Raw genomic sequence first — 17574 nt, 5'->3', positions numbered from 1 at the left:
CAGCTGGTGTTTTATTCCGTCTCTTTTGTCCACTTTCAGCCACTTCTGTCCTGATTTCTTCCCGTTTCCAGCTGGTGTTTTAATCCGTCTCTTTTGTCCACTTTCAGCCTCTTCTGTCCTGATTTCTTCCCGTTTCCAGCTGGTGTTTTAATCCGTCTCTTTTGTCCACTTTCAGCCACTTCTGTCCTGATTTCTTCCCGTTTCCAGCTGGTGTTTTAATCCGTCTCTTTTGTCCACTTTCAGCCACTTCTGTCCTGATTTCTTCCCGTTTCCAGCTGGTGTTTTAATCCGTCTCTTTAGTCCCCTTTCAGCCTCTTCTGTCCTGATTTCTTCCCGTTTCCAGCTGGTGTTTTAATCCGTCTCTTTTGTCCACTTTCAGCCACTTCTGTCCTGATTTCTTCCCGTTTCCAGCTGGTGTTTTAATCCGTCTCTTTTGTCCACTTTCAGCCACTTCTGTCCTGATTTCTTCCCGTTTCCAGCTGGTGTTTTAATCCGTCTCTTTTGTCCACTTTCAGCCTCTTCTGTCCTGATTTCTTCGAGGGGAGGGTCTATGGGCTGTGTTTTTCAGATCTTTAGATCTAATAGATGAAATAAGCTCATGTAATTGACACATGAACACGAGCGGAGACGACGGGGAAACACACGGAGAGCATCAGCTTTAGTTTCTGCTCTGACAGACTCAAGACCAGCCGAACGCTGTGAGTGTGTGTTAGAAATCAGGAATGGAGAGAGAACATTGAGCTCGGGACGTTTCTCATCTTCAAACCAAACTTGGGTCTCCAGCCGAGAGTTTAAATCCCGTCTGGCTAGCGCTCGTCCCATAATGTTTAGCATTAGGTCAGTAGAGGAGAGTAGGGCGTCTTTTAGAGGCTGTTCCAGTGCGTTTGACCACATGAGCGTTTACACTACGAAAGCAATCCGGACCAATGAGTTTCAGCTCACTCTGGAAGTGGACCAAAGCAGTTTAGACGCCTTTACACCTGTATTTAGATGTATAAATGCAACATGAACTAAACATTACAAGACTGTAGTAAATTGACTATTTAACGGTCTTCTAATCACAAAGCAGGCTTAAATACAAATGTAAAATAAACTGAGAGGGCCTGTCTGCAGTCAGAAAATAATACAAGCTGCTTTCATGTGCAAGCTTTGTCCAAAACACTAACCAAAAGCAAAGGCTTTGCTCTGATGCTGCACTCTATGCATCACATTTGAGCTTTTCTGAGTCTCGTGCATCTGAGAGTGATGTTTACGAGGCGAGGGACTTATGCAGGAACAGGGGACATTTATAAGTAGAACATGGCATCCATTTCAAATAGCAAATACTTTAATGTAATGAATCTCTTGGGAGCAATAACGCTAATGAAGTGGCCACGTGACCTGATGGACTGAAGAGCCCTGTTTATTCACCAGTGTGAAAGAAGGATAGTGGCACTTTTGGGCTCATTTATAACAGAAAGAAAATCTGCACTGCACCTGGATAAAACTTCTAAGACAAAAAGCTGAAAAAAGTCTCTTCAATTTTCTGAGGTGACACCACATGATGTGTGATGTCCGTGTTATTGACAGTACTGAGACTATACAGAGATGGATTGTGAGTTAAATAAATGTCTGCTAACTTGAGATTTGATTTCTTTTGATTCTGTAGTAAAAAGATATACTAAATTGCCAAAAGTTTTGTGACGCCTGCCTCTACATGCACATGAGCTTTAATGCCATCCCATTGTTAATCCGTAGGGTTTAATATGGAGTCGGCCCACCCTCTCTAACAGCTCCAGCTCTTCTGGGAAGGCTTTCCTCAAGGTTTAGGAGTGTGTTTATGGGGATTTTTGCCCATTCTTTTTGTGAGGTCAGGCACTGATGTTGGACGAGAAGGCCTGGCTCTCAGTCTCCGCTCTAATTCACCCCAAAGCTGTTCTATCGGGTTGAGCTCAGGACTCTGTGCAGGCCAGTCAAGTTCCTCCACACCAAACTCCTCATCCATGTCTTTATGGACCAACTCTTTGTGCACTGGAGCGCAGTCATGTTGGGACAGGAAGGGGCCGTCACCAAACAGTTCCCACAAAGTTGGGAGCATGAAATTGTCCAAAATGTCTTGGTATGCTGAAGCATTAAGAGTTCCTTTCACTGGAACTAAGGGGCCAAACCCAACCTCTGAAAAACAACCCACAGCATAACCCCCCCCCCCCCCCCCCCACCAAACTTTACACTTATGCCATAATGCAGTCAGACAAGTCCCGTTCTCCTGGCAACCGCCAAACCCAGACTCGTCCATGGGATTGTCAGACTGAAGCGTGATTGGTCGCTCAGAGAACATGTCTCACTGCTCTAGAGTCCAGTGGCGGCTGCTTTACTCCACTGCATCCCACGCTTTGCATTGCTGTTGGTGATGTAAGGCTTGGATGAGCTGCTCGGCCATGGAAACCCATTCCATGAAGCTCTCTACACTGTTCTTGAGCTCATCTGAAGGCCACAGAAGTTTGGAGGTCTGGAGCTGTTGACTGTGCAGATAGTTGTTGTCTTCTGCACACTTAGTATATATACATATATATATATATATATGCATTAGAAACCATTTACATTTTTCTTCTTTCTGTTGGTCTATATGTATAGTGTTAGAACAACATTTCCCCAAGCAAACATGAACCTGGGGTCCTCCATGATTCCTAATTATCTCCAACAACAAAGTACTTTCATAATTACAACTTCAGAAGTAGGAACTTTCCGACAGAACGTGAAGGCAGCATAACTTATCCTTAACCTAGGGCAAGCTGAACCAATTAATCAACGTAAAGCTCTTCTTTTCAAAGAGCTATACGTTAGTGACTGTCATACACTTTTTTAATTTAATCTTTTTGTATTATTATTTTTGGGTGAGCTGGGAATGCTCCTGACCAGATTTCATGAGGTTAATCTGAGTACAATCATATTGTTATATTAAGTAATGTCTCAGCACTGTGAAATCATTTATATTGTGAAAGTACACGTGACTTCATACATCTCCACGGTCATTAGGAGTTCTGTCCCTGACACGGCAAAAACACCTCCCAGCATCCCTCGGCCCACCAGAGATTCATTTATACACCTTTTGGTGGTGTGATGGTGGACGCTTCAGAGGCGTCCCGCTGTGCGCCGGGCATCAGTCAAACGCTCGTACGCTTTGTTGTGGCACTCTGGCGGCCTGCAGAGAAGAAAGATGCCTTTCCAATGCAGTCTGTTGCTGCTGCTTTTTATGTGTTGTAAGAGAGAGTGTTGGGATCAAAGTTGAGCATGAACAGTGACCCGAGGAGACGCCTTTCATTTTAATGACAGGCATGGACAAAGAGACGAATGCCTGTTCGTGTGTGTCCGTAGATGCCTTGAAGATACAAACTGATACCAACAGATAATTAAAACCTCTATTCATTCAGTTATTACTTCTATAAATGACTAATCATGCATATGTACGTCTGTTTACGGGACATTAAATCTTGGAAATGTGGTTATTTTGGTCATATTGTTGTCAGATGTATTTGTTTGGTCAGTGTTTTTGTGCTTTTTGGTTTGTTTGTTGTTGGCTATCTGGCTCTTGCGAATGACTCAAATGATAATGTTGAAGGGATATAGGACTGTAATGCAGTCAAGACCTGGTGCTTCACAGCCATACGCCACTGCAAAATCAACAGTGATTTCCTCAGGATAGAAGAGTGTGATATTTTTATTATATGTGACCTGTGCTGGCAAAATGAGTAGCAATGAGCACAAAAAAAAAATTGTTATTGTTATTTTCACATTCACTATTAAAATACTTTAAAAATAATTCAGGCTACACCTGTCTGAAGTCGATATAGCCAGCAAAGTACATTCTGAGAAAAATCGAGTTCATTTTTTGAAGACAGCAGCTCCCGAAGCAAGGCAATATTGACCGATGATAATGTCGGTCCTGCCTTATCAAGTCCAGCCTGAATCTGATCCAGATCACCAAGCTGATCGATCAACGTTACCAGCGCGACTGGACCAGAAAGAATCAGATTGGTACGTTTGCATTTGTTATCGCAGAAATGAAAAAGAGTAAAAAAGAGTAGAGGCCTGTGCTCTCAGAGGTGCTAGAAACAGTCAAATGGGTGTGTTGTGCTGTTCTGGGACAGTGTTGTAACTAAAGTTTAGCCGCTGTTTTCTAACTGTCCCCTCTTTTGGAAGGACAAATAAAGTAGTTTGGCTTTCGCAACGAGAAACATATCGTCTCCATAACATAGCTGCGCCGGCAGAAACAATACTGCAGCCAGAATACAACTTACGATCTTTCTTTGTGTATACATTTGGCCGGCATTATAAAACTTTTTACAGTGAGGTCGAGTCTGAAAAAAAAAATTATATTACGAGACTCGAGTCTAATTTTATCAGGTTTGTCTCGGGTTGAGTTTTTCTTATTTAAACATTAATTATCGGTCTTGGGTAAGAAGGGATTCGGTTCGGGTACAGAAATTAAGACACGAGAAGACGGCAATCAAAGGTCAATCAAGGAGATCTCAGCTCCTACTTGCAGTCATTTTGCAATTCACACTAACTTCAAAACTGACACTTTTACATAAAATATAAAAAATAGAAAACTACATAAATAACAGAGAATTCATAAAGCTCTGAGCTAAAAAACAGATTTTAACCTTCAGGATTAAAAACAAAGAATCACCATAAGCCCATGCAACGCAACTCTTGACACATGGCATAATCTGTAGATTCTCTCTCTCTCTCTCTCTCTCTCTCTCTCTCACACACACACACACACACGCACGCATGCACGCACACACGCACGCACGCACTCACGCACACACGCACACACACACACCTAAGACTCCTTTCCTTCAGGTTACACATGCTGGAATAAATTTGCCAGTCCACCGTGACATTCAACGTGACGTTGCTTTCGCGAGCGTCTCCTGTTCTCTCTGCCCTCTGTAAGTGGATTAAAGCTGCATCTCCTAGCACTGTTTGTCGACGTTATTCTTTCCCTTCTGGCTGTGAAATACTTTATAGCTCAAACTGCTGGATCTCCTCAGATCACACACCTCAGCCGTGCTCAAAGGAACAGTGCTTTATTATTATTTATGAGGTGGAACGTTGTCAAGTGCTTCTTGTGCTTTAGAATGACCTTCATTTAGTTTGAGGCCATAAACCCTGACCGTCTTATCACGAGGCCTGTTCCCCTCCAGATCACAAACTAAAGCTTATGGATACATGTCACATCGTGTGTGCAGTCAAGGGGCGATCACGTGACATAAATATGGTAAGAGAAACAAAGCTCGAGATCCTCAGAAAAGAAGTCGTGTTGGATTAGGTGTTTCAGCTTTGAGATCTTCCACCAGCCCCAAAGACCTCCAGCTGCCCTGCTGAAAAACCAGCATGAATTCCAGGCTGGTTTATGCTGGTTTGAGCTCCTATAGTGCTTGTCTAGCTAGAGTAGTGTAGTCACGCTGTTCTCAATCGAAACTGAGCTGGTGTAGCCACTCCCACTCCCCATGCAGGTCGCAGCATGCAAAACACACCTTATTCTGGATGTTTCAGCAGGGCATGTATATATGCATATCGGCATTTTTATGGAGTTGAACCTCGCAGCTTGAGCTATGATGCATGTTTTATTACTTTTCACTGATACCATGTATATATTTAAAGTGCTATTTTAAAGATTCCTTTTGTTCTGTTCACATTGCAGAATCAGCTCTTTTCTCATTCAGTCGCCTTTCTGAGAGCCTGCTCTGCTCTGATTGGTCAGATGGCCCGGTCTGTTGTGATTGGCCCACTTACAGCACATATCGAAAACCATACATAAGCATATCTGAATTTCAGCTCTGGTTCTTCCTCAGTGCTTGATACACAGAGATATAAACTGTATCAATGGTGTCAGTATAGCTGTATCAATTCAAGCTCGAGTTCTCGTTCTTTGGAAGTGCATCAAAGCTTTGGCAGCAGAAAAAAGTCTTCTCAACATGTTGACAACATTCTGGATATATTAAGAATCAAATTATTATTTTTGTGTTTCAAACTGAGATCACAATTCTCCCACAATTCAGAACAGACAAAAAACACACACACAAAAAAACACAATAACAAGTCATTTACTAGAGGTGCTGACAAAATATTAATTTGTTGCAAAAATGTTGAATTAATTTGAATGAATAATAAATAAATAAAAAGTTAGTATGAATGATTGAATGACTCGGTCATAAAGACTTCAGTTGTTTCATTACTGGATGAATCAGTGTTTTTGAACAAATCTCTTGAGTGAATGATTCAATGACTCACTCATAAATACATCACTTGTTTCATTACTGGATGAATCAGTGAGTTTAAACAAATCTCTTGAGTGAATGATTCAATGACTCACTCAAAGACTTCACTTGTTTCATTACTGGATGAATCAGTGTTTTTGAACAAATCTCTGGAGTGAATGATTCAATGACTCATAAAGACTTCATTTGTTTCATTACTGGATGAATCAGTGTTTTTTAATTACTCTCTTGAGTGAATGATTCAATGACTCACTCATAAAGACTTCACTTGTTTCATTACAGGATGAATCTGTGTTTTTGAACAAATCTCTAGAGTGAATGATTCAATGACTCACTCATTAAGTCTTCACTTGTTTCATTACTGGATGAATCAGTGATTTTGAATGAATATCTTGAGTGAATGATTCAAGGACTCACTCATAAAGACTTCACTTGTTTCATTACTGGATGAATCAGTGTTTTTTAACAAATATCTTGAGTGAATGATTTAATGACTCATAAAGACTTCACTTGTTTAGTAATGGATGAATCAGTGTTTTTGAATGGATATCTTGAGTGAATAATTCAAGGACTCACTCATAAAGACTTCACTTGTTTCATTACTGGATGAATCAGTGTTTTTGAACAAATCTCTTGACTGAATGACTCAATGACTCACTCATAAGGACGACTTGTTTCATTACTGGATGAATCAGTGTTTTTGAACAAATCTCTTGAGTGATTGATTTAATGACTCATAAAGTCTTCACTTGTTTCATTACTGGATGAATCAGTGTTTTTGAACAAATCTCTTAAGTGATTGATTTAATGACTCATAAAGACTTCACTTGTTTCATTACTGGATGAATCAGTGTTTTTGAACAAATCTCTTGAGTGAATGATTCAATGACTCACTCATAAAGACGACTTGTTTCATTACTGGATGAATCAGTGTTTTTGAACAAATCTCTTGAGTGAATGATTCAATGAATCACTCATAAAGACGACTTGTTTCATTACTGGATGAATCAGTGTTTTTGAACAAATCTCTTGAGTGAATGATTCAATGACTCACTCATAAAGACGACTTGTTTCATTACTGGATGAATCAGTTTTTTTGAACAAATCTCTTGAGTGAATGATTCAATGACTCACTCATAAAGACTTCAATTGTTTCATTACTGGATGAATCAGTGTTTTTGAAAAAATCTCTTGAGTGAATGATTCAATGACTCACTCATAAAGACTTCACTTGTTTCATTACTGGATGAATCAGCAGTTTAGAATCAGCTATTTCTTTTGGGAGACAATTAGTCAGATAAAGTCCATTTATCTGCACTTTGACCTTTGAAACTTTGAAGACCTTTTACATTCACAAACAGATTTATTACACACTGCATGAACGTAATATCTGGAGAAGCACTGTAGGATTAAAAATCTATGTATAAAAGGTAACACATTAATAAGGCACCAAGAGAATATGATTTTGGTGTATATGTGATTTCAATAGTTCCATTTTCCCTTACATTTAGGTCACAGGTGCTGATGACAGAGATTGAGCTCAGAAAATCTCTTTTCAAATGATTCACTGAAAAAAGCAGAGGAGTGGACCGCCATTTAAACATACATGAGCATTGGACAGTAGCACTACAGTGAGGATCATGCATCTCACCTCTGAAGAAGCAGTCTTTGCTGTGGACCACATAGATTCTCCTCCGCTGCAGGCAAGCGGTGCGGTACATCTCGCAGTGGTTCTCATAGAAACGCCCGTCAGATCCACACACGGGAACAAACGAAGTGTGACACCTTTCCTGGCACACACACTCGACACGGCCCGTTCCATTCCTGACCACACACTCCCGCCCCCGGCCACAGTATGTCCTCCTGCACTGACCGTCATCTGAAGAGAGAGAAGGGTCAAAGTTAAAATAGTTTTGTGCACAATTCATCATCAGTTTCTCATCACCTGTCAATTTTTCACCATTCAATCAATTGCAGATTGATCAAATCAACATGTTTCTCCTGATGATCCTGTTTTGATCTCACGTTACGAAAGCAAAATGAGTTTATATATGCTCTGCTGTGAACGTAGTAAAACAAAGACGAGCATGTTTGTGAAGTTGTCTGCGGTTCACACCATCCCAGAGATTATGTTAAACTTTCTCTGGCCAAGTCTATAAACCCGCTCCCCACCGATTCGCTGAGTTGGCACCGGGAAAGCTTCTGCGGTCTGGATCACTTTTTCCAGAGCCGCAGGAACGCGGTAGAGGAAAACTCCTGCTGGGGTCACTCGCCCGATTCTGCGCCTGTGCATCGTCCATGCCAGTTTTAGTACTTTCTCTGGGCGACAGCTGGTAGGTAGGAAGTGGTTCCCAATTAATTCTGGACCGCTGACTGAGACCGCTGGAGTGGCATCAAACCCGGATCGCCGCTGGCCGCTGTTCACCGCACGCAGTTAAGGCTGGCCGTATGACGCTAATCACCATGAGGCGATAGAATGAGTCGACTGGCAGAGATTATGCAGCACCAAGCATGAAACTAAACTGCGCACAGATGAGATCTTTCAGTCTAAACACAGCATAACTCAATTCAAATGGACATTACTTCATGGCTACGTCATATTAGAGAACTTTTCGTGCAAAACGAACTACTACGATTAGGGTTGGGTATCGAGAACAGGTTCCATTTTAGAAGCGATCCAAGTTTCCAAGAATTGTAGATTCAATATCCGCTATAATTTACTTAGCAATTCCTGTACTACCCAAATACTGAATCGAGTTCTCTTTCGCTTCTTCTTGCACTCTAAAGGACAAATACACACAATTAAGATTGAATATCCTCATAAACACAATTGATTTGGTAACAGAAAAAAGAAAGCACGTTTATCAGTATATTGGATCCCTGCATTCGCTCTTAAAGTGACACCATCCTAATATTCCTTCTGTCGTCTGTGTCGTTAATGTTAATCAAACAACAAAAGACAACGATATAATAACTTAATAACTTCAATGGCTTAATGACTTTTGTAACTTTAATAAAGATTAATTTATCTTTTATTTAGTTCTTCAGAAAAATCCTCCAGGTACAGTAAATTCTTCAGTTTTCCAGCATCTTTTGCATATTTGAACCCTTTCCAGCAGTGACTGTATGATTGTAAGATCTAAAGACGATTTATGGACTCAAACATAACTACTAAAAAAAGATTGTGATGCTCCAGAAGGAATCACGACACATTAGGAGCCAGGGGTGGAAACTTTCTGAATTTGAAGATCATGGTCAATTCTGCTGAATTTGTCTTCTGGGAAACATGTAAGTATCTTCTGTTGCCATCAAAGGACAGTACTAACTGAAAAACAAACAAACAAACAAACAAACAAACAAACAAACAAACAAACAAACAAACAAACAAACTGATAATTAAACAATTTGAACATCTTCATCCTGTGCAAAAGTGTTCACCCCTGACTCTTATTGTGTTTCCTTCTGGAGCATCAGTGAATGTTTCAACATGCATTTTGTATGATCCTCTTATTTTGTTAAAATGATTCACTTAAGCCTTATTCAGACGGTAATTGTCTCTCATATGAAAGTCCGTAACAATAAATGTGCATGATTTATTCACGGAGGAGCGAGTTTTGTGATCCTGCGCTCCTGGGAACCTGCTCACATGCTCAATAACATGATTGTATGCAGTAAATAAAATGTCATATGCTTGGTTTAATAATAAAGACATATTTAATAGGAAAATAATATCCTAATTATTATTTGAATCTGTTTAAAATAGGAAGATATAAAGACGCAGATAGTTAAAATGGTTTTCTGTCGTGTTTTATCTCGAAATAACTTTGATTGCACGTAATTGAGCAGAAATAAGTGAACACCGCCTCTTATTCACATGAGGTGATCTTAATGCTGTGGGTATTTTAATATATATAATCGCTGCCATATTAACGGTACATTTCAAATCTTCACGTGCTTTTCTTCTTTTCATGTTTTGAGCGGGGATGAAATATATTGCTCTTGTAAAGACTTGCCAGCATTTCAGTAATACAAGTCTAGATCTTTAAAATGCATCCAAATGACAGCGAAGCCCTGCAAACAGGATATAAACACTGAATTTAGAAGTGAAATATTCTTAAAAACTCATTCGGACGTCAATTAAATCACCACATGATCTTGGTGTTTGTCTAAAAACAGGAGGTCATTCGGCCGGGGATTTTACGCAGGTGGTGGGAGAAAAACACTGACATTCTGGATTTAGAGACTAACAGATCACAGACTAGCCGCTGTCGATGATGAAAATACCTCACGACCCCATGAGAAACAATCTGAACTGAGCTTTTCACAGATTGTGCAAGTGGTTCACATACTTTGTCTTGCAATCACCTTCAATGCCGCTGAAGAACCTCTATATACTGTCATAGTATATCCATGCAACATTTGAGAAACTTATCAAGCGGACTTGTTTTCTGCCAGAACTTTTGGATGAACGTGCCCTGGAGGTTGGAGGGGTGGTCTGCGGTTAATGTCAGAATGGACGCTGTTCATAGGATGAGAGCTTTCAAGGATTACACCACTGTTGCTCTTGTCTGCACGACTCTCTTTGAAAGGAATCAATTAGTCACATTTACTTGATGACAATGGGACGAGATCCATAGCAATCCACTGCAGACGTCCAAACCTTCCCTCTGTGATTCCCCAGGTGATTCATATGTGTAAGCATCTGTCATCCGGCCCGGAGTGATTGCGGACTGAGTCGGACAAGCAATAGTTTGCAGCTTCTTAACAGTCCCAAGAATGGCCGCAATAAAGAAGGGCATTAGCGGCTTGGCAGAGTTCGAGAGCTTTCGGTGGAACCTTTAAGACTTGTGTATCACCATTGTCTCGCTGCCCACATTGAATGGATTACAAATCAACTCTTTAGCTTCTTAAGTAAATCACAGCGGAGTGCAGTTGGGAATTGTCAGCGAGCGCATGCCACGATTGCTAAGTGGATGACGCCTCTGCAGAATTACTAATAGTGCTGTGAAAGGAGCATTTGTGTTTCGGACCAGATTGCTCAACTTGGAGCAGAGAAAGAGTTCAGAAAGACAAGAGACGGTCGGACAGCAGGCGTCCGAAGAAGAGCAAATCATTTCCACAAAAGCAGAGCTCAGCTAAGCGCCTAATCTTCAATGCTCAGGGAATACAAATGATCTGGTAATCGTCTGCAACCTTGACACGGCGGAGGAAGGTCACAATGATGCCGTTGCTTTATGAAGGTGCAGTAAATAATTAGTAAACCAAAATGACATGGACTGAGCTTCTGAGGGCCTGCTCATATTCATTTGATGAAAAAGGTTCCTTTTTCTATCACTGCAAGCCATACTCATCCAGAGAGTATTAAAGTCGAGCATGTGGCGTTTGTGCCGCTGACATCATGTGTGCTTTTGAGGAGAGTTTGCTGACCGGTGATTAAACTGACTGGAACTAATCGATTTAATCCACACCTTCTAGCCAATCAGAGTCAGGTGTTCACACACACCATGGTCAGGGCCGCATTAAGACTTCAAGGGGCCCCTGGGCTTTTGCCTCTTGGGGGGCCCTTCATCCATTGGAACTGCATAATTAATTGTTTAAAGTTATGGTCCCACCCCTTTTACCCCACCAGGTGGCAACAAGTGACTGTTAAAAATGCATTTGTCATTGAATCATTGATCTTTTCAATTACAAAAATATCACAAAGCCTTTTATTTTACGGGAATAAATGGTATTTAAAAACATCCAAATCTATAAGTCTGTTATATAAAATACACAAAAATAAGTGAAAAAGTGCTCTTCCAGGTACTTAAAGACACCATGAATAGGAACTAAAATGTGCTTTTAATATAATTATTATTTTTTTAAATACAGAGATGGTATGTTAAAAACATATTTTAGTTCATATTCATGGCGTCTCAAAATGTTCTTAAGATTATCGTAGGAAACATGCATGATAAGGCCTATTTAATTACATGTAGCCTATGCAGAATCTTTTGTATCAACGTTGCCCTAGATAAAAATTGTTATATTCCACAGCTCTAGTGTGGTGGCTAGCTAACTACTGGGAGCTCAACTAAGTTGTAAAGTTTAAAAGGAGATAATTATTTTAATAGACTATCATATCTAGCTATCTGCTGCTAGCCTACTGTATCACAACCAGTGATGCCAGTAAGGCGTTACTCTGATCTGACCACTTTTTTCCAGTAACGAGTAATCTAACGCTTATCAAAATTTTCAGCCTGAGTTCGGCTGGAGCCTGTTTTTTATTTATTTATTTTTACCTTGTTGCAGCCATTAAAATAGTTCAGTTTTGTTTTTAATGTCAAAGTAGTTATTTTTCGTTTCGTTTCTTTATTAACCTAATTTAGAAAAATGTTCAGAGCAATTTTTTGTTTGTTAAATTAAAGTTTATATAGGCAAGACAATTCAAGAGTTGGTTTGAGAGACTAGGCTATTAAACATGCGGTTAACTCACTGGGTCGTCACATAAAAAAATTAAAACTTTAATTTAACAAACAAAAAATTGCTCTAAACATTTTTCTAAATGAACTTAATAAAGAAACGAAACGAAATATAACTACTTTGACATTAAAAACAAAGTAGGCTAGTTATTATACCACCACAAAGGCATTTGAGGCAGGCTGATAGATTAGCCTACTGCTCGCAACGGCGCTCAAAAAATGGGCTACACAATCTAAAGAAAAAAAAAGCACATGCAGGTTGTCTTATAGCCTACCTTACACTTCAGCTAAATTAATATAAATCCGATCTTCAATTCCCGCGGTATATGCTCATTTAACGGAGTTCACATCAAAGCAAAAGATTCCAGCATTTTATTCAGCAGCCCATTTCAAATTCAAAGATCGCAATATGAGAGAGAGTGACCTAAGCACTGGTAAGATCATTAGTCTCATTAATTTATATTGAAGATGATTGTGTTTTGTGTGACTTATTTTAAAGTTTCATTTACGGCCATATGCGTTGGCTTAATTGCTTTACTCATTTGCAGCGATGCTGCAGTAGCCTAGCACCATCATATCTATCTGACTACAACATAACACGCTCTCACACATTTATTTTTTAATTATTTGTCAGGAGTAAAATTAACACATGTGGTTTAAACAACCAGATACATTTACATCTGTCCGGTTTAGTTTGAAATGCTTTCATGCACCTTCTGAATCGGTTTGTTTGAGTGATCAGAATTAAATACGTCTCGAAAGACTCTCGAAAGGCATTTAGGCCGACTCCTGGTCATTTCGCAATCAGATAGATACCTGGTCACATAAAATTAATGAAGGAACCAGTTGTAAAAAGGCCATAACTCCAGCAGCTGCACTGAAGAAACGGACTCTTTAACCCTGCGCGAGCCATATCTTGACAGTGGCGCAAGCTATCATGGTCTCATGTAGTTTCCACCAGCACATCTCATTGTTTATTTTAATTATTAAAATAAATATAAAACGAAGGAGAAGCCTAAAAAAAGGGGCGTAAAAAGTCGGGGCCGTCAGGCTCGGGCATAAATGCAATAAAGTGTGTTGCCAAAAACGGTTGTCATTTCTATTTTGAGGCGGCAGCGGTGTTGTTGGCAACTGCTGAATGTAACTAATAAAGTAACTTGTAATCTAACTTAGTTACTTTTAAAATCAGGTAAACTGTAAAGTAACTAAGTTACTTTTTAAAGGAGTAATCAGTAATCAGATTACTTTTTCAAAGTAACTGTGGCAACACTGATCACAACCTACCGGTACATGCTGGTGATTCCTTTTCCCCTTCACCGTTCTGACGTTCTACTTTATCTTGCGCTGTTTTTCTGTTTTTCGCACTACTTTTATATTACGAGACATTGCTGTCACAGTGGCGGAGCCAGGATTTTTTTTTTATAGGGGTGGCCGGGCAGGGGCCAGCAACCATTCTGCTGTGGCACAGAAATCTTTACTATTTCAACATAAAAATTTGTTTGACTATATACTGGACTGTTTTAGTGACTACAACACAAATAAAAACAGTTAATTTGTACTTAATTGTAATTTAGATAGTATAGTGAATTAGATCATGGAATACTGAGTGAATTTGAGAATTTCTTAGTGTTATTCCCCACCTCCAGGCAAGGGGCTTACATTATTGGTAAAGTTTAAATTGCTCAGTCAGCTTGGTTCTGGTTCTCAAAAACCCAATAGATTGTTCTCCATTGTTGCATCGTTCATGGATGATACATGCAGATAACTACATAGCCTAAATTATTCAATCTTTAGGCCTATTGAATTTTATATAATCAATTAACTCTTCAACAGTTCTGAGTTATTCTGTAAGGACTGTTTCTAAACCTTGCAATGTTAAAGACTGAATGTTAGTAAAGTAAATACTTTCTATATTAGTTGTCAAAATAAATAATTGCAACAGTTCTGTCAAAAATTAAACCCAGTAAAAGAAAAAAAGTGTGTTCTCTATTGAATCCCTATGCAAGAATATGAATTTATTTCAATTATATAATAAGCACAGAAGTCAACATTTTATTTGATGCATTTAAATATTATACATTGCAAAAAAAGCGCCTATATTTCAGTATAGTTCAGTGCTCACATTTATTTGAGCATTAAAAAAAAATCATATTATCAGCGTATGCCTTAAGCTATATTGCTATATTACATGGCAGAATATTTTAGCACATTTTCGCGTGATATTCAAGAGTTTGCTTGTCTCGGAATCTAGCAGAAGTGTCAACAGTTTTCACATACGTCGTGTGAGCGAACATAATTTTACCGGTGAGGGTTCATGATTATTGCAGATTATTGAGCGGTCACACCGCTCCGCTCCGATCTTTCTCGTCAGAACACCCTTGTATTGAAAAATGGTCGGGTTTAAATCGGGCTCATAATTACAGTTAATGTGTCGGGCATGGCCGGGCTCAGACAAAATAAGGGGCTCGGTGGGTCGGGCTTGATTTTTTGAGCTCTAAACTCCAACTGTGACTGTTGATTGCAGGGTTCATTGAGTGAGAGGGTTTGACTGACATTTTTCGAGCAGGACTTGCAAAGCCCGCATGTGCATTCAACGCGATAAAGCGTAATTTTAAAGGGACAGCCAACATATTATAAAATCCGGTTACAATATTTCCCGGCATCATCGGGGCCCTCCCCCAGCCCGGGGCCCTGGGCTTAAGCCCAGGTAAGCCCGTGCATTAATGCGGCCCAGACCATGGTATTAAACGGTGTACAATTGTGGAAAAGGGTTCTTTAAAGGGATAGTTCACCCAAAAATGACAATTTTCAATTTACTCGCCTTCAAATTATTCCAAACCTGTTTGAGTTTCTTCTTTTGCTGAACACGCACACACACTGTGATGTAGGTTAGACTAGTGAGCAATTAGAGATCACACTTTCACTGCATGATTTACTCTATTAAAATGCATTTAGAAACCCCACAATAATCAAGATAAGGGGCAAAAATACCTCTGTAGGTCTATATATATATCAATAGCACACAAAGAGAGTCATTTTTTCTCCAAATATCAGCATGATTACAAACAGTTCAATAAAAAAGACGTTCAAATTAAGTTACTTGCATTTTAGACACACTATTTTCTGTTTTTGATCCATTTTGCTAACAAAGATAGTTCAAAACAAAGACACAGGACGGTTTTGAGTCTCAGAACGACACACAGAGGTGTTTCATTACTGAATGAACGAATCGGTTGAGTGAATCATTCAATGACTCACTCATTAAAGGCTTTAAAGAAATCCATCCTAAAATCAATCTCTATATTTTTATGTATTAAAAATTTGACATTATAAATATAACATATGGATTTATAAACCTGAAGAACGTTTTCAATTAAAAATTATTTGTTTAAGCAACTTTCACAATAAATGTATGTAAGCAGCTCACGTCCTGCATTAAGAGCACTGCCTCAGAACCCCAGCGAGCGAGATAAAGGAGATTATAGTGAGAAAAACTCACGAAAGATACAAAGCAAACATGCAGGTATACAATTCTGGAACGCATGTAAATGGCAAGGAAGGAGAGAAACATTTAGAAATGAAATGAATCTTCATTAGACTTTATTTTTGCTTTGTCTTTTTATTCTCTGATGCTTCGTTCCTAAAAGAATCAGCCGTTTGAATGATTCGACTGAATGAATGATTCAAATGACTCAGTCATTAAGATGGTCAAATACTTTGTTCCTGAATGAATCCGCCATTTTAATGATTCGTTTGAATAAATTATTCAGTGACTCATTCATTAAGACAGTCAAATGCTTCTTTCTTAAATTAATCAGCTGCTTGAATAAATCGTAAGATGGCAGAGAAGTGCAAAACAATATCAGAATTATAAAAACAATATAAAAAATTCAAAAACAAAACAACTAATTATGAACACAATGGAAAGTCTAAAAACAAATTAACAAGTTACACACAGAAAATAAGGGTGTCAAAATTGTACCTTTAGCTTGTCGCTGGGGCAGTACAATTAAAGGACATCTTTGTACCTGTTTTACTCCTAAAAGGTGCACATTAGTACCTTTGAGTACAAATGCGTACCTTAAGGTACTACTATGAACCTTTTTGTGGTAAAAATGGTACAACGTTGTTCTTTTAAGGGCATTGCCCCAGCAACAAGCTGTTGTACCCCTAAAGGTACAATTTTGACACCCTATTTTTCTGTGTGTAGAAAACACAATAACAATTCCAGGAAAAAATAAAAAAATAAAATAAAAAAACAGAAAACAAAACGTCAAGTCGAACAAAACAGAAAAGGAAGGTGTATGTGGCGAATGGAATAATGACTGCGGATTGGACGAGACATTCTGTCAATCAAGACATGCAGAACCTACAGAGGCTACAGCATTTTTTTCATCTAATATCAATATTCAACATTTTATGTTTACAACATCAACACATTATTCATGCATGTGTAACAGCAGGATAAACTCATTCATGTCCTCGTAGTCTGAGTTTCCTCTGCACTGCAAACATGAGTTGTGTTGATTCTGATTTCATCTGCTGTCTCATTATTCAAACAGAATTTATTGATTAAATGTAAGAATTTGACAGAAAAGATGAAAAAACAAATGCCTATGTAATGGTAAAATGCCCATAAAAGTTAAAAATTATTGTAAGCTTGTTGGAAAAGATGAACTGAAACAAAGAATATGAAGAATATCATAACCTTTAGGATTCTCTGACCATGGCAGTCCTACACCTGACAAAGTACCAACACGATAAACACTCAGCAATAACACTATTTTTGTTATCTATGAAATCCCAGAAAATACTGAGGTACTGTTTTTTGTCAATATAGCACAGCC

General features: G+C 39.0%; 1 protein-coding gene across 3 annotated transcripts in view; it reads right to left on the bottom strand.

Moving 5' to 3' along the window:
• The window catches only part of fstl4 (follistatin-like 4), a 385930-nt gene that overhangs the window by 159309 nt on the left and 209047 nt on the right, over positions 1-17574 (bottom strand). For all 3 annotated transcript variants that reach the window (XM_067424768.1, XM_067424769.1, XM_067424767.1), the window contains exon 4: positions 7918-8145. In XM_067424768.1, the coding sequence (XP_067280869.1) occupies positions 7918-8145 (228 nt within the window). The remainder of the gene's footprint in view (positions 1-7917; positions 8146-17574) is intronic.

The sequence above is a fragment of the Pseudorasbora parva genome, chromosome 18, assembly GCF_024679245.1.
Source record: "Pseudorasbora parva isolate DD20220531a chromosome 18, ASM2467924v1, whole genome shotgun sequence".
NCBI classification, from domain to species: Eukaryota; Metazoa; Chordata; class Actinopteri; order Cypriniformes; family Gobionidae; genus Pseudorasbora; species Pseudorasbora parva.
The sequence above is the reverse complement of the archived record's forward strand: the minus strand, read 5'-3'. Positions and strand labels throughout refer to the sequence as shown.